The 18,493-nt window shown below is 50.2% G+C and overlaps 1 protein-coding gene and 1 pseudogene across 1 annotated transcript; one reads left to right on the top strand and one right to left on the bottom strand.

The window, feature by feature from the left end:
• Nucleotides 1-1,560: 1,560 nt before the first annotated feature.
• On the bottom strand, nt 1,561-2,787 carry LOC123116160 (protein BIG GRAIN 1-like). Its single transcript, XM_044537159.1, has one exon. It carries the CDS (start codon nt 2,696-2,698, stop codon nt 1,721-1,723), a length of 978 nt encoding a protein of 325 aa, XP_044393094.1. The 5' UTR covers nt 2,699-2,787; the 3' UTR covers nt 1,561-1,720.
• A 5,677-nt stretch (nt 2,788-8,464) lies between these two features.
• Nucleotides 8,465-10,225, top strand: LOC123114788 (serine/threonine-protein kinase STY13-like; annotated as a pseudogene).
• The last annotated feature ends 8,268 nt before the right edge of the window (nt 10,226-18,493 follow it).

Genomic DNA, 18,493 nt, shown 5'->3' on the forward strand with positions numbered 1-18,493 from the left:
CCAAAATACCACATGAGTTATATTTTTTTGTGAAACTTGACAGGCGAGTATACCGATCAACTATGTATGTTAAAAGGAATCATATTTTTTTTTCTCTTTACTATATTTTAAAATTTTACTCCCTCCGTTCCGAAATATTTATCTTTCTAGGCATTTCAAATGGACACAACATACGGATGTATGTACACTTATTTTAGAATGTAGATTCACTCATTTTGATCCGTATGTAGTCACTTGTTGAAATCTCTAAAAAGACAAATATTTAGGAACGGAGGAAGTACTATTCATAACGGGCGGGTGGAACCATTGTTTACTAAATCCACGTCCCACCATCAACATTCTATCTTGCCAAAGGAAGATAAGGAACACTTCTCTAAACTTATCTCAACATTGGTATTTTATCCTTTATTCTTTTAAAAAATAATGCTATTCTTACGTAAAACTCCTAGGAAATCTGTAAGTTAACAAATGCTCCGTTGGTTTTTGAGTGAAGTGCACTGTAGGTCCTTGAACTATTCCAGAGATGTCACGTAGGTCCTCGAACTATGAAAATCGTCATCTAGGTCCTCAAAGTGCCGTAATTGTGTCATTCAGGTCAAAAATCTTCCTGACAGGCTCTAACTGGCCAGCTGGCACGTAAACAGTAACCGTAACAGTGCGCGGCAAACAGTCCTGAATTCCTGTGCGTGATGAACAGTACACGACAAAGAATAAATATAAAAAAATATCCAAAAACTGAGATCCTCTGTCATCGAAGCGATCCTGGCGCATGAACAGTAAAAATATCATTAATTCAAAAAAAGTCGCGAACGAAGAATTTGGAAAAATATTTGTGACTTTAATAAAATGTTCGCGAACGATGAATTTGGAAAAATATTCGCGACTTTAAAAAAAGTTCGCGAACGATGAATTTGGAAAAAATTATTCACGACTTTAAAGAAATGTTCGCGAACGATGAATTTGGGAAAAATATTCACGACTTTAAAAAATTATTCGTGAGTTTAAAAAAAATTCACGACCGATGAATTTGGAAACAATATTCATGACTTTAAAAAAATGTTCGTGAACGATAAATTTGGAAAAAATATTCGTGACTTTAATAAAATGTTCGCGAACGATGAATTTGGAAAAACTATTTGCGACTTTAATATAAAGTTCACTAACATCTTTAAAAGTCACGAATTTTTGTGGTTCGCAAACATTTTTACTATTCACGCACGAGGGGTATCTTCGATGCCAAAGATTTTCAGATTTTTTGTTCATATTTTTTTATTTTTCGCACTGTTCACCATGCCAGCTGGCCATTTAGAGGGGGTTAGTGAGATTTTGGACCTGAATGACACACTTACTATACTTCGAAGACCTAAATGATGATTTTCATAGTTTGAGAACCTATGTGACACCCCTGAAATAGTTTAAGGACCTACAGTTCACTTCACTCTTGGTTTTTTAGCTAACTGTTGTGGCTGTCCATGTGAACTGGTGCGTAAACATTACGTAATTAAAGTGTTTACTTAGGAATAGCGCCACTCTTTTTGTTTTACATATTGATTCTGCATGAGAATCTGAAATTGATTTTGGACAACCAAACTTTGGACTTGGACAAATTTAGTACATAATACAAACATGATTTACTAGAAGAATGCAAGCAACAACAACATTTTAGTTGCAGGTCCTTCCAATTTTTACAACTTTTGCCCTTTTTTAGCATGCGAAGGACCTAGAAAACCGTCGCGTGCGCGATGGCGCGATTGGCCACGAGGCTGGTGGTGCCGTACACGGGCAGCTCGTCGCCGTTCGCCCCGCCAAGGCTCTCCAGCTCGAAGAGATCGGAGCTGGAGTCGCTCCCCTCCTCGTCCTCCTCGAGCTCCCCGAGGCTCCGCACCAGCTCCTCGACCCTGCGCCGCACCACCGACGCCTCGGCGTCCGAGCAGAACCTCACGCACCTCCTCTCCGCCATGCTCGCGTCCGTCGCGGCCGACAAGCACGATGGCTGCGGTAGCTCCGGCAACGTCTGCGGAGGTGGGGCGCGTGTCGGAGTCCTGGGCTTCCTCGGGAGGCGGCCGGAGGTGAACAGAGCCTTGAGGGCGCACGCGAACGTCCCCGGCGACGGCGGCGGTGGCCCGGGCGAAGACGGCGCGGCGTCTCTTGGCCGGTGCCTCGCGACAGGAAAACACGGCCTGCCTTTCTTCTTCGCCTTCTCGCCGGGCGTTGTCACTGGCACGGCCACGTCCACACTGTCCGGGGCGACGAACTCCTCCAGCTGGCGCCGCGGCGGGGGCGGGCTGCGCCGGCGGCACGTGGACTCGGTGTCGGTGGTCGAGGCGGACGAGCAGGAGAAGCTGTAGCTGGAGGTCGAGTCCGACGACGAGGTGGCGGACGACGCGTACCCGGAGTGCCGCGGGCGAACCGCCGGCCCCGTCTCGCGGCGGCGCCTGTCCGCGCCCGCGGCCTGTTTCGGCTTGCCCGCCCACCAGAACTGCGGCGGCGCCGGCGCCAGCGCCTGCTCCTCCGACCGGCGCGCGGCGTCGCCGTCGACGACGCCGCCGTCGTCGAGGGAGCGGTAGATGGTGTCGAGGAGGGAGGCCGAGAAGGACGCGCCGGACCCGGACGCGCGCTGGCGCTCCGCCCGCGCCCGGCGCGGCGGCGCGAGCGGGGGCGGGTGCGCGTTCTTGCCGTGGCCGCGGCTCCTCTCCATGCCAGGGAAAGCGCACCGACCGGCGCCGGGCAATGCCAAGGGTTTGCGGCGGGAGCGGGGAAGAAGAGGATACGAAGCGTGGGAGTGGGATCGATGAGGGCGAGACGTGCGCGGTGAGGGTTTATATAGGGTCGGTGCGTACGTGCGTGCCGGGGAGTGGTGGCGTTGCGGCGGTGGCATGTGCCTATCCTCAATGGATGGATCTCTCTCTCTCCGTCGCCACCAACCCGGTTCGGGCGCGGTGAATTATCAAGCTCGCCCGGCCCCGGCACCGGCAGTCCCCTTCCCCGCGCCGCACGTCCGTGCGTGGTGGCCGGCTGCGGTCCTGTGCATGGCATCATGCATTATTTGCGCCCGGGATGTTACCGCGCGCCGGCGGACTGACGGCTGAACGGCGCATGGATCACTGAGTGGAGTGGGCCGCTGCTCATGCTCAACGGTGACCCCTGACCAGGCGAGGCCAGCTTGGGCGACTCTTTGTCTTCGCCTGACAAGTTGCGCAGGGCCCGACCTCGGCCGGCAGGCAGTCAAGTCATCCAGCAAGGTGTCGATAATACAGGTTGCTCATGCCAGTTCCTTTACTACACAGCTTATTTTCAGGAACAAAAAAGCAGAGCAAAAGGGATCATGTTGTATCAAAAACTCTGTTCTCACGTGTTAGAGCCGTTCATTGCACTTTGAGATTCACACTCCCTGTGTACACCTTAAGAGTTGTTTTTCTGTATCACTATGCATCCAAATTTCCCCCACACTTTGTAATTGAATTCTGGTGAGATCCAAAAAAAAACACAAAAGTTCCTTTTTTAAAACTATAGGTTTCAAACAAATGATAGTTTTTTTCAGCAAAAAATGATTTCAAAATTTCAGGAAGTACATGTGTCATAAAATTTGATAATGCTTCTCTCTTAAATTTAGTAACGGCTATGTATATTTCTTAACTTTTTCAGAGACTTTGTTTGTTCATTCAATAATATTTTCATCATTTCACAAACAATTCCGGTCCGAAACTAGTCAGAAACTAAAAACTAAAAAAAATCAAAGATGCAAAAAATAACTTTTAAAACTAATCAAAATAACTGAAAATTATTGAAACAAGATTGAAATATTTGGTAACTATGTGCAATATTTTGACATGGATTGAAACAACTGAAATTTGTGAGGTTATTATAAAAAATAACAAGTAAATTTCAGAAAAATAATTCAATTTTTTTGAAACAATTTATATTTTAGAAGTGCCACGAATACATTTGAATTGAAAATTGAATACTCACACCGATCCATATTACTTGTCGCTCAAATGGATGTATCTAGATACACCCATTCGAGGGACAATTAATTTGGATTGGAAGGAGTATTTATTTGAGTCAAAATTTTAATTTTATTCATGTTTTATGATTGTTTTAGTGACATTTATTGTTCTAAAAAGTTTTAAAATATAATTTATAAATTTTGAGAAAAAAACTAAACTTTTGTATGCTTTATGCAATCAATTTTTTCAGGAACATTCCACATGCCTCAGAAAAATTTGTAATATGTCACTCATATTTCAATGAATTTCAGAAGTTTTTTTTCTAGTTTAAATAATTTACTAAAATTGTGTAGTTTTGTTATGGTTATTTGAAATTTATTTCGAAGTATTTTGGTTGTTTGGATTTTTTATGAAAAAAGAAATTATAAAAATTATCCGTAATATTGTTGGTATTTACTGGTATTTTGAGAGTATATGGTAGTATATGGATTTTATTGAAAAAATGACTAAATACCTTTTTTTTGCATGATAATACGTGTCTCATTCATATCATAAAGAACAAAGTACAAGTCACGTAAAGACCGACATGACAAGACTGAAAAGATAGCAGAACATCTCTGAGCTTGACACCAACATCCGTCACCTGCCTCCGGCACCACCGCAGCAGCCACCGAAGAAAAAAAATGACAAATCACCTCCTCACCCGAGCTCGACGTGGCTCCATCGCTGATATGCAGCTTTACGGACCTCCAAGGTGGCTCACCAAAAGTGAAACCCTTACCGTTGAACGAATCAGACCGGGGCAACACCCCGGACACACCATCAAAACTCCAGATCTAGCAACCCACCACGACTAAAACGCCGAAGGAGGAAACCATATCTGCCATCCACCAACCACGAGCCCAGCACATGCTCCGTCTTCCAGATGTCGTCGATGCAGACCACAATCTGCATCCGCTCCTTAACTACCTCCCAAGCTCCACACCGACGCTGGAGCAAACGTCGTTGCAACGGCGGAGCCCGAGGACACAGGTCCACCACGAGGATGCCGCCGCCGCCACGCCATCCTTGCTTGAACAGACTGATTTCCAAATCCATCCCCAACCATAGGACCGATGACCTCGTTAGGAAAGGATCCGAAGAATCTTTATTCAGCGTTGTCATCGTCGCCGCCGAAGCAAAGACGATGAACAACCTAAAAACCTAGACTACGAGAGAGTAAAAACGATCCACACGCGTGGATCCGGCAACCCCCTCACCACCAACGACCGAGGTCGCCGGCGGAGGGGAGCCACCAGAGAGCGGCGTTGGAAGATCGGCCTCCCCTGGCGGCGGCTAGGGTTCCAGCCAAAAAAAATGACTAAATACCTACGTCTGGTGAATTCCACTCTTCTCCGTCCATATATACTTATAATCAGCTAGAGACTTCCCCCCAAGATAATGACCGTATACTTAACAGCCCGCTAGCGAACCAGCGCGTATTGGGTCGCGCGACCCATTAGTATTTCCGTTCTTCACGGGTAGGTCTTTTTGGCTGGTTTTTTGTTTCAGACGAAATGTTTATTTAAAAAAAACGTAATTTTGAATAAATGTCCACAGATTTGAAAAAGTGTTCATGAATTTGAAAGATCTTCACAGATTCGAAAAAGTTTATAAATTTGAAGAAAGTTCACTTGAAATAATGTTTGCAATTTGAAAAAAGTTTACACATTTCAAGAAATTTTCACATATTTGAAATTGCTCATGTATTTGAAAAGGGGTTCGTGATTTGAAAAATGTTCTGCAATAAAAAAAATCAAGATTCCTAAAGGTGATCAGGAATTTGAAAAACGAAAAACAATAAATTGTTGCACGTTGCTTCTAAAAGCTTCATAAAACTGGTCGAGAGCTTCTAGAAGCTTCCTGGCTGGAGATTGTGTAAAAGCATTATACCTGGTGGGCTTGCCACTAAGAGCATCTCCAGCCGCTCCCCCAGAACAGCCTCTCAAGGCGATTTTTTTATGCCGGCGTCGAAAAAACGGTCCAATCGCACCCACATGAGCCTGATTTTCGCCGGCGTGGGCCGAAATCAGCGCCGGCGGACCCAGGCCGAACCCGGCGCGCTGGAGGGCGCCCGGGGTCGCCGGGGCGAGTGGTTTTGCCATGAAGCAGCCGCGGGCCCGCTGCGTCAGCGAGACGGGCGCTTCGTCGCCCTCATCTTCTCGGTTCCCGCGGGAATCACTGCCAAGGCTGTCGCCGCTGGTCAGCCTTGCCATTGATTCCTTACGGTTGGCGCGTCACGGGGTGGCGCGGCGACGCCTCCCCTCGCGTCACGCGTACACACGGGCACGGCTATATAAGCCAGTGCCCTCCCTCGCCTCAGGCCACACCTGCCCTAGCCGCCCAGCTCTCTCCCTCTGCCATGCACCGCCTCCGTCGAGCCCTCCCTCTCCTTCTCCCGTGCGTCGCCTTCGAGCCCTCCCTCCGACAGCCCCCCAATGGTCGAACGCTTCCTCGGCGACGAGGCGGCGGCCAACGGCTTCGGCCGCCACTCGCTTCGCGAATAGGAGTCCTGGCTCCTGTTCGAGGCCAACATCCCGGCGCCGCCGGACATGCGTGCCGAGCCGTCGGGGTGGCGGCTCAGTAACGGGGGAGTGCCCGTTCCCCCGTTGCCCGACGCCGTGGCGCGGACCGCCTACTTCACCGACGAGGTCGAGCTCGCGCGCGCCTCCCTCACTGATGAGGAGTGCGCCCTCCCCCAGTACGCCGCCGACAACCACTCGGCATGGGCGACGTACTTCGAGCGCCGACAGGAGCAGAGGCTGGCGTCCACCAACGGGGCGCCGATGGTGGGTGGCATGAAGAACGGCGAGGGGCGCCGCATGTGGTGGGGCGTCCTCGGTCCCACTCTCGACGGCGTGCTGGCGCACCTCGAGGGCGGCAACGAGCCGCCACTGGCATACCCTCCCCCGGCGGCCCCGGCCCCGTCCCACCGCCGACGCGCCGGGCAATGGCTGCCCAGGAGGTTCGTCTCTTCATCGTCTTCCTCCTCCTCGTCGTGATCCTCTTACCACTCCTCCGGCTCTTCGGCGCTGCTCGGCGTTAAGGCCGAGCCCGCGGCGGAGAGGCCGCTCGGCCGGCGCACCCGCAGCGCCGACATCGTCATCAACGAAGGCGGCCGATGCGCCCCCTCGTCGGCTCCTCCGCGCTTCGTCAAGCCGAAGACGGAGCCGGGTCTCGCGCCGGTGAAAACGGAGCCGGGGCTCCCCGCTGTGAAGACGGAGCCCGACGAGGTGGAGCTCGACGACGATGTGGCCCTGAAATGGGCGCGCAAGGACTTCCTCGGGATGGAGAGGAAACGCCAGGTCGCCGCACATCGGCGCTTCGAGCAACGCCGCCGGGGCCGCGAAGAAGGAGGAGTCGTCGTCCTCGACGACAGCGACGACGACGCGCCACCGCCGACGGCACCTGTCCGCCATGGCGACGCCGGGCAGGGGTGCAGCAGGGACGACCGCGTCAAGGAGGAGAAGGCCGACGACGACGGCGGCGGCGAGGATGGCGGCGACGACAACGACGACTACTCTGTGTTCAGCGATTTCTTTTTTTAGTTTTATGTAACGCGTCGTGAACATGTCCCTCCGTTCCTAAATATAAGGTGTATTAGTTTTTCAAAAAGTCAACTGTTATCTATGTTTGACCAAGTTTACAGCAAAATATATGAAGATTTATAATACTAAATATATAAAATGTAAAAATATAGTTTATGATGTATCTAGTGATAATGATTTGGTATTCTAGATATTAATATTTTTGTCTATAAACTTGGTCAAACTTAGAGAAGTTTGACTTTTTGAAAAAATAATACACCTTATATTGAGGAACGGAGTATATGCCGAAGTTTAACAAAATTTAGCCGTGTTTAACCGAACTTCACCGAACTTTTTTTTAAAAAGAAAAAACGCGCCTAGGGGCGGCCCTAGGGCCGGCGACTGGGGACCAACTTCCTCCAAGGTCGTTTTTTTTTGCGCCGGCTCTTCCCCAGGCAACGATTTTAGGCGCCCCTTGGGGGCAACGGCTGGAGATGCTCTAATAAGACCAGCGTAGGATGGGGTGTGCGCTTTTTACCATTTAGCCTTTTGTGGCACGTTAAGAGCCAAATATGTCTCAAAAAAACGCCAAATAGGGTTTTGGCAATCAGCTAGGTAGCGTTGGAAAATTTGTGTTGCCTGCTGTATAAAATCTGGCCAGTTCCGGAAGCAGCCGAAGAATATGCAGACTCTACGACTTAACCGGAAAATGAAACCTACCAGTTCGAAAATATGTCTAAAAAAAACCTACCAGTTCGAAAATGCCACCAATCGCATTCATGCTTCTGCTACGAAAAATCCAAAACTCTTGTGCGCATTGCATTGGATAAACCGCACCTCTTGTCTGCTTACACCTTGCACTGTCACTCCCTTCCAATCTCATCCGCCTTTTCTCCATTCAATATCAAGGTCGAACCGCATAACGGCCTGAACCGAAACCTCCCGCTGGCCATGGAGAGCACGCCGACGGGCAACGGGCAGCGCACGCGGCACGAGCACCGCGGGCTCCGCGGCCGTCTCGCCGGCATCTTCTCCTCGCCCTCACCCAACCATGACTGCTGCGAACAGGTACACATATACTGTATACTCTGCAGCATGTGCAACTCGAGGAAATGATCCCTGGTTTTGCAGTGGTTGATTCTAGCTCTGTGTTGTCAAGGTCGCGAAGCTCAAGGAGGAGCTGCAGAGGCAGAGCGATCTCAAGGAGACGTACAAGGCCCGTCTGGAGAACGCGCAGGAGTACCTCCGGTTCTGCCTCGAGGTCGCCCAGGAGCACGGCTTCCTGCACCTCATGTCCGCTGCCTCCAACGACGAGCAGCACTCGCCCCGCATCGATGACGACGCGGAGGCCGTGGCGGCGGCCGACGACGAGGACGGGGACGAAGAACCGGAATCGATGGAAGCGCTGCCCTGCGACCCGTACTTGGCCGCCACGAGAGACCTTGCGGCGCAGCACGGCTGGTCCGTCGCACCGGACGAGGTAACGAGTCAATAAGATGCAAATGTCGTGCGTGCATATCGATCGGGTTTTCTTTCTTACCGCGTGCTGTTCCGGGAGCGTGAAACAGATCGAGCTGCAGGAGGCGATAGGCCGCGGGACGACGGCGGACATACACCGGGCGACGTGGAGGGGGCTCGACGTGGCTGTGAAGTGGATCAGGCCGGAGCTCCTCCGCTCCAACCCGAGCGCCGAGGCCTTCTTCGCGCAGGAGCTGGACGTCCTCTCCCGGCAGCGGCACCCGCACGTGCTGCGGCTGATGGGCGCGTGCCTGCGCCCGCCGGACAGCTGCTTCCTGGTGACGGAGCTCCTGAGCGGCGCCACGCTGGGGGAGTGGCTGCACGGGGGCAAGGAGCGCCGCAGGAAGGAGCTGCTGCCGCCACCGTCGCCGGCGCGGCCGCTGGCGCAGAGGGTGAGCATGGCGCTGGAGATCGCGCTGGCGATGCGGCACCTCCACGAGCAGACGCCGCGGGTGCTGCACCGGGACCTGAAGCCGAGCAACGTGCTGCTGGACGCCGACTCGCGCGCGCGGGTCGCGGACTTCGGCCACGCCAGGTTCCTGCCGGACGGCGCGCAGGCGCTCACCGGCGAAACCGGTAAGATACCACTCGCCTTGCCCATGCATATGCATGCATGCCGGCGAATTTCTCGACTTCTCCCGTGGCAGTTCATGATCTGAACGTCTTGTCAGGGACGTACGTGTACATGGCGCCCGAGGTGATCCGCTGCGAGCCGTACACGGAGAAGTGCGACGTGTACAGCTTCGGCGTCATGCTCAACGAGCTCGTCACCGGGGAGCACCCGTACATAGACACCAGCTATGGGCCTAGCAAGGTATAATCGCGGGCACGAGCTGCATTGCCATTACCTTTTCGATCGATCGAGCTGGCTGACTCGGTGTGTCTGCATTGTTGCGCTTCACAGATTGCGTTGGAGGTAGCGGATGGAAAACTGAGGCCGAGGCTCCCGGAAAGCGACGCGGATGCTGCCACCGGAGCCCTGGTTGATCTCATCTGCCGGGCGTGGGACGCGGAGCCTTCGAGGAGGCCTTCGTTTGCCGCCATCACCGTGGCACTTCGAGGCATCCAAGAGCAGCTGGCGTGACACGGTCGTACGTGCAAAGTGCAATGCCCTGGCCAGTCAGTGGCCACGCTTTTTTTTAGAGAGAGTCAGTGGCCACGCTTGTGCTCTAAGCGGAGTTCTTTTTTTCTTTTCTTTTTGAGGGGTTCTAAGCAGAGGAGTTGTACGGATCTTTTTCCGGAGTTTTTTCTATTTTTGAAACAATGAGCTTCCTGTCGATTTTCATTGAAGAAACCGCCACAGTTCTACACAGTATGATAAACGACCGAAAGCAAGAAAACTAAACCTGCAAACATACTTATATATGTAAAAGTAACTACCGCATAAGCTGGCTTTGCCCGCTGTAGTTCCCTAAAAAGAAAAACCAATCTACGCGCACCGCGTGGCAGACGTGGTGAGCAATCTTCAAATCATTCAAAAAAGAGAAATATGTGCGGGAGGACACCTTCCACGCCGTGTGCAGGTGCCCCATGGCGCGCGCTCTCTGGGATGCCATGAAGGAGTCATGGCCACTCCGGGACCTGGAAACCGTAATGAACACCGGCAAAGAATGGCTACTTCATCTCCTGGACAACAGCATTGAGCTGCAGCGGCTGATCATCCTCATGACCTTTTGGCGAGCTTGGTATTGCCGAAACGAAGTCACACACCACAAACCTGCACCGCCAGTCGAGAGTTCACGAAGATTCCTGAATAGGTACATTAAATCCCTATCGTGTATCAAGCAACATCCAAAAGGAGATATGCTCAAAGGCAAAATGGTGGTTCAGGAAGTGTTGCACGTGGTCAGGAGTATAGCGGCATCTCCTAGTGTTGCGGCTGTTATTCCTTGGGAGAAACCGCCGTTGGGCTGGGTGAAGCTTAATGTCGATGGATCATATGTCCATGGCGAGGATACTGTCGGATTTCGGTATCCGGCAACCCGTGAGAGGTTCGAACACTGGGGTGCGTGCGGAGATCTCAACCTGTCCAGCCTGCCTACTCGCGATCCTCCCTGGCCTAGCGCGTAGAGCTCACAGAGACACAAAGACACAGAGATTTATACTGGTTCGGGCCACCGTTATGGTGTAACACCCTAATCTAGTGTGGTGCGGTGGATTGCCTCGAAGGGCTATGGATGAACTAGTACAAAGGTTTAACAAGCCTCAGGAGGTGAGGTGTTCTTGAGGTGGTGTGGTGCTCGGGGTGGAATGGATCTCTCTCCACTATTGTGGTGGCTAAGTCCTATATATAGTCGCCTTGGTTCTCTTCCCAAATATGAGCGGGAAGGGATTCCACAACAGCGGGACTTGAAGGGGGACAAGTAGTACAGTCTGTCCTGACAAAAGTAGTCTTCGCCTGCGAAAAGCCTCTGGCTGTGACGCTGCGGTGGGCTCAGTGATGACCTCCGTCTTGCCGTCCTGGCGGTCTTGGTCTCGTTGCACTGAAATGGAAACCTTTGGCTGATTCCTTGGGACTCCGCACCTGTGGCTTGCCCCCTTGCACCGAAGAGGAAACCTGCGCTCTGCGCCTGCCTGGCTCACGTCAGCTGAGCCTCATGAGGTAGCTGCATAGATCTCTCCGCCCCTCAGGAGCCCTCCTGAGGAGGCCAACTCCTTCAGGAGTCTTGGCGTCGTCCGCCTCATGAGGCTTGGCCCCTCGCGAGGGTCTTGCAGTGTTGATGTTGAAACTGGGCCGCACCAGGCCGTCGATGGAGCCACGTGGTGGGCCACATGCAGGTAGGACTGGATACCCCCAAGTCCAGGACGCCGACAGTAGCCCCCAGGCCCAAGGCGCGCTCAGACTTGGCTTCCAGGCGAAGCCAAAGGGCAAGGACGGAGCGTCGCGGGCCCTAACAGCCTGCGGCCCTGAAGACACGTGGAGGTTGACGGGACATGGGCGTCTCTACTTCCCCACGCCGCCTTGATATCCGGTAGACCCAGCAGCCGCCCGTTGTCAGCGCAACTCGCCCTTCATGGTGTATCGTGCCCAGCTCTTGTTTCTTCCTCCCCAATCTCGCCGCCGCGTCCATAGATCTAGTGCCGGCGCCTTGTCCTCTCTCGGTAGTCGCCATGGCTCCCAAGCCAAGGAAGAAGAAGGTGAAGCCGCACGCGCCGGCCTGTCCTCCGCCGGCCCTGGAGCCGGCCCTTGAGCAGTCGACGGTGATCAATAAGGAAGGGCTGGACAAGGTTCGCCACGCGCTCGCCGCCAACTCCAATGAGGGGGGGGGGGCGACGGTTGCTTGCTCTGCATCTTGGCGAACCAGAGAGATGAGTGCCACCGAGATTCCCATCCATCTCCATGCTCTTCTTTCTGGATTAATTCCTCCCTTCTCCCCTTTCTTCAATGCCGTGGTGTCGCATTACCAGATCCACCTGCTCCATCTGGACCCTCGCTCCGTCATCCTTGTCGCCGTCTCCGCCTTCCTCTGCGAGGCCATGGTGGGCATCACTCCCTCCGTGGCCTTGTTTCAACATTTCTTCCTGCTTCGGCTAGTGGACGCACGTCAACGCTCTAGGTGCGCGACCTTTGAGGCTGTGGCTGCGACCGCTAGCTCGGGGATCGACTTCGAGCTCTCGCCCGTTGGAAGGGATTCCGGAAGCAGTGGCTTCTGATGGACGCCCGCATATTCAGCCCCCTGCTCACGATTCCTGGGTCGCCAGCTTCGCCAAGCTTTGGCTGGTGCCATGTGAAGCTCACTGACCGGCGTCTTGCTTTTGTCTGGAAGAGGTTGGCGGGGCTCCAGGAACTGGGGGTGACGGCGCCAATGATGGTGAAAGAATTCGTGAAGCAGCGCCTTGCTCCCCTCCAGCACCATCCTCGCCCGATGTGGGACTTCACCGGCGTCGAGGATCCGATAAGGCTGCATAAGACGTCGCTTGCTGCCGATACCTTGAGCGTGGTGCTCAAGCTCCTGACCAGCGAGCCCGAGCCTGCTGACCTCCCGGGGGTGGCTGCCTTCTTTATCTGTGCTCAAACAAGGAGGCCTTCGCGGGGCAGATGCCCCTGTTTGATAGGTGGGGGTTGCTTCCCGAGGGCATTGAGGGGCCTCGTGAGAATCCAGTCTTCATGGCTCCTCTCCTGATTGACCCTGCTATGCGCGTTCCAAGTGTGGAGGCAGGGGGACGCGCGCCTCCGTCAGCTATCGAGAACTCCTCCGGAGGCTCAGCCTTGCTAGAGGCTCAGGAGCCTCAAGCTTCTGGGGTTCCGGCAGGGGCTGCTGCAGAGCCTGCACAACACCAGGCTCCCCAGGACAATGGATCCAGAGTTGTTACTGGCGACAAGGAGCCCACCAATGGCCCTAGAGCTGTGAGCCAGGAAGCCATGCCAGATGCCCCTGCCCTCGGGAACTCTGCTCCAGATATCATGTCGGACGCTCCCCCTCCTGAGGATCACCCAGTGGGGCCAGGTCGGCGCCGCCTGTGCCTTTAGTCGCTCCTGAAGAGGAAGAGGTCCCCGTGCCGCGACGACGACACCCGCCGGCCGCTGAAGCCAAGGAGATATGTGGCCGCCGCCGAGTAAGTATCTTCGCTCCTTATCTCCAAGCGCACTGCTTTTTCTCATGGCTGGGGTTTTGCAGGATCTTCATGAAGAAAAACCCTCAGGAGGCAGACACCACCAAGAGCTCCGGCACAGCGCATGTGTGCAACCCCAATGCCCTGAGCCTGCGCAGGGTGTGAGTCCGGCCTTCCCCAGCTCGATGCCGCGAGGGTGCACCGGGACCGAGCCCCATGTTCTCTCCCCCCACGACTATGTCTGTGAGGGGAAGGGTGCGCTGGTGATCCTTCCTCTTGTCCTTGCCGGCAGGGGGTGCCCTCCGGGCAGCCTTCGTCTTCAAGCTGCGGGGCCCCACCAGCAAGCCCCCAGCCGACGACTGGAGGAACCCCCAGCGCCTCCCGAGCGACCTCCGGAGCCGGTGAAGATCTTGGCGATGATCTAGCGCTTGCTCACGGGCGCAGCGCGGTGCGCTTCGGGTTCTTTGGTGAAGCGATGCACGCGATGGTCCATCTTGGCGGGGAGCTCGCCAACGTCGACACCAGGCTTGAAGCGGAGAACCGCTGCTTGGAGGGTGAATGGCAGCGGCTGAAGGTGGCCATCAACCTTGAGAAGCTTCAGCGAGACGAAGCCAAAGCGCGCGCGGAGGCCTCGCTTGTGGCTTCTCGAGAAGCTTGCGCTCGCGCCATGGAAGAGGTCGAGGCAGCCAACCGCCGTCACGAGGCGGCTGAGGAGCAGGAGCGAGATCTTCTGTCTTCGAGTGCTGCCCTGATACGTCTCCAATGTATCTATAATTTTTTATTGTTCCATGCTATTATATTACCCATTTTGGATGTTTATGGGCTTTACTTTACACTTTAATATCATTTTTGGTACTAACCTACTAACCGGAGGCCCAGCCCGAATTGCTGTTTTTTGCCAATTTAGTGTTTCAAAGGAAAGAATATCAAACGGAGTCCAAACGGAATGAAACCTTCGGGAGCGATCTTTTTGGAACAAAAACAATCCAGGAGACTTGGAGTGGACGTCAAGCAACAAACAAGGCGGCCACGAGGGTGCCCAGCGCGCCCCCCACCCTCGTGGTCCCCTCGAGCGTCAACCGATCTACCTCCTTCGCCTATATATACTCCCATACCCTGAAACCATCGGAGAGCAACACGAAAAACTATTTCCACCACCGCAACCTTCTGTTCCGTGAGATCCCATCTTGGAGCCTTCGTCGGCGCTCCGCGGGAGGGGGAATCGACCACGGAGGGACTCTACATCATCTCCAAGGCCTTTCCGATGAGTTGTGAGTAGTTTACCGCAGACCTTCAGGTCCATAGTTATTAGCTAGATGGCTTCTTCTCTCTCTTTGAATCTTAATACAAAGTTCTCCTTGGTCTTCTTGGAGATCTATTTGATGTAACTCTTTTTGCGGTGTGTTTGTCGAGATCCGATGATTTGTGGGTTTATGATCAAGTTTATCTATGAGAAATATTTGAATCTCCTCTGAATTCTTTTATGTGTGATTAAGTTATCTTTGCAAGTCTCTTCGAATTATCAGTTTGGTTTGGCCTGCTAGATTGATCTTTCTTGCAATGGGAGAAGTGCTTAGCTTTGGGTTCAATCTTGCGCTGTCCTTTCCCAGTGACAGCAGGGGCAGCAAGGCACGTATTGTATTGTTGCCATCGAGGATAAAAAGATGGGGTTTATATATATTGCACGAGTTTATCCCTCTACATCATGTCATCTTTCTTGATGCGTTACTCTGTTCTTCATGAACTTAATACACTAGATGCATGCAGGAGTCAGTCGATGTGTGGAGTAATAGTAGTAGATGCAGAATCGTTTCGGTCTATTTGTCACGGACATGACGCCTATATACATGATCATGCCTAGATAATCTCATAACTATGCGCTTTTCTATCAATTGCTCGACAGTAATTTGTTCACCCACCATAATACTTATGCTATCTTGAGAGAATCCACTGGTGAAATCTATGGCCCCCGGGTCTATCTTTTATCATATAAGTTTTCCATCTACTTTTATTTGCATCTTTTACTTTCCAATCTATATCATAAAAATACCAAAAATATTTACCTTATCATATTATCTCTATAAGATCTCACTTTCGCAAGTGGCCGTGAAGGGATTGACAACCCCTTTATTGCGCTGGTTGCGAGGTTCTTGTTTGTTTGTGTAGGTATGTGGGACTTTTGAGGAGCCTCCTACTGGATTGATACCTTGGTTCTCAAAAACTGAGGGAAATACTTACGCTACTTTACTGCATCACCCATTCCTCTTCAAGGAAAACCAACGCAGTGCTCAAGGGGTAGCAAGAAGGATTTCTGGCACCGTTGCCAGGGAGGTCTTCGCTCAAGTCAAGACATACCAAGTACCCATCACAAACTCATCTCCCTCGCATTACATTATTTGCCATTTGCCTCTCGTTTTCCTCTCCCCCACTTCACCCTTGACGTTTTATTCGCTCTCCTTCATTCGATCTTGTGTTACCATGTGCCTTCTTTTTGCTTGCATCTTTGCTTGCTAAAAGATTATGGATCCTCATCCACTTGCTAATCTCTTTAAGAGATCCAATGATGATGAACCTATTGCTAGTGAATTGAGTGCACTAGATTATCTTTATGAGGTTTTGCTTGAAATTCGTGAATCTGAAAATTGTGATGAAGTACTTTATGAAGTGATTCACGATAGATCTTTGAATAAAAAGCATGATTGCAATGATTTTATTATAAATTTTATTAATGTCAATTGTATTAATGATATTCAAAACCCTAAGCTTGGGGATGCTAGTTTTGCTATGTCCACTACTTGTTGCAATGATCATGATTGGGGTGATTCTTCTTATAATCTTGAAATTTTATTTAAGCCCCATGATGAATATGAAATTGATAATAATTTTTGCAATAATATTGAAAGTAGGTTTGGAAGAGTGTCAACTTTAGATCCCACATATTTGGAGAATTTTCAATCTTATGAAATTTTTGATAAAAGTGGGTTTGGAGAGGTTATGACTTTAGTTAATGTTAATCCCACTATTTTGGAAGAGTGTCAACTTTGTATGCATGTGGATCGTGTTGAAAATATTTTATGTGATAGATATTTTGTTGAATTTGCTTATGATACCACATGTAATTATTATGAGAGAGGAAAATATGGTTGTAGAAATTTTCATGTTATTAAATTGCCTCTCTTCATGTTGAGATTAGTATCGTCTATTTCTTCTTCCTTGCATATGCTAGTTTTTGCTTGCTATGATAATTTGTTTGCCTATAATATACCTATGCATAGGAAGTATGTTAGACTTAGATGTGTTTTTCATGTGTTTCTTAATGCTCTCTTTGTGCTTCAATCTTGTCTTTCATGTGAGCATCATTAAAATTATCAATGCTTGGCTAGGGGCGTTAAACGATAGCGCTTGTTGGGAGGCAACCCAATTTTATTTTTGTTCTTTACTTTTTGCTTTTGTTTAGTAATAAATATTTCATCTAGCTTCTGTTTACATGTGTTTTCATGTTTTAATTAGTGTTTGTGCCAAGTAGAACCTATAGGATAACTTATGGTGATAGTTAATTTGATTCCGCTGAAAAACAGAAACTTTGCACGCACGAAAATAATTTTAGTAATTCACAGAAACGTGATTTTGCGTTGATTCTTTTTGCTGTAGATCAATAGACAAATTTCCCAGGACTTCCTATTTTGGTAGGATGTTTAGAGTCCCATAAGTATTCGAAAGTTACATATTGCTACAGATTGTTTTGTTTTTGACAGATTCTGTTTTTCGTGTGTTGTTTGCTTAGTTTTATGCATGTATGGCTAGTATCGGGGGGTATGAACCATAGAGAAGTTGGAATACATTAGCTTTAACACCAATATAAATAAATAATGAGTTCATTACAGTACCTTATGTGGTGGTTTTTCTTTCTTGCACTAACGGAGCTTATGAGATTTCCTGTTGAGTTTTGTGTTGTGAAGTTTTCATGTTTTGGGTAAAGATTTGATGGACTATGGAATAAGGGGTGGCAAGAGCCTAAGCTTGGGGATGCCCATGCCACACCAAGATATTCAAGTATAACCAAAATCCTAAGCTTGGGGATGCCCCGGAAGGCATCCCCTCTTTCGTCTTCGTCTATCAGTAACTTTACTTGGAGCTATATTTTTATTCGCCACATGATATGTGTTTTGCTTGGAGCGTCTTGTATGATATTAGTATTTGATTTTTAGATTAACACAATCATCCTTGCTGTATACACCTTTTGGGAGAGACCCACTTGATTTGGAATTTATTAGAATACTCTATGTGCTTCACTTATATCTTTTGAGCTAGATAGTTTTGCTCTAGTACTTCACTTATATCTTTTAGAGCACGGCGGTGGCTTTTATTTTGTAGAAATTGTTGATCTCTCATGCTTCACTTATATTATTTTGAGAGTCTTTTAGAATAACATGGTATTTGCTATGGTGATAAAATTGGTCCTAAGATGATGGGCATACAAGTTGGGTATAATAAAAACTATCATAGAAAGTGAATTGGATGCTATGATCAATTTGATGCTTGATAATTGTATTAAGATATGAGGATGGTGATATTAGAGTCATGCTAGTGGGGTGATTATGAATTTAAAGAATACTTGTGTTGAAGTTTGTGATTCCCGTAGCATGCACGTATGGTGAACCGCTTTGTGATGAAGTTGGAGTTTAATTCATTTATTGATTGTCTTCCTTATGAGTGGCGGTCGGGGACGAGCGATGGTCTTTTACTACCAATCTATCCCCCTAGGAGCATGCACGTAGTACTTTGTTTTCAATGACTTGTTGATTTTTACAATAATTATATGAGTTCTTTATAACTAATGTTGAGTCCATGGATTATACACACTCTCACCCTTCCACCATTGCTAGCCTCTCTTGTGCCGTGTAACTT

This window comes from Triticum aestivum, chromosome 5B, assembly GCF_018294505.1.
Source record: "Triticum aestivum cultivar Chinese Spring chromosome 5B, IWGSC CS RefSeq v2.1, whole genome shotgun sequence".
Taxonomy (NCBI): Eukaryota; Viridiplantae; Streptophyta; class Magnoliopsida; order Poales; family Poaceae; genus Triticum; species Triticum aestivum.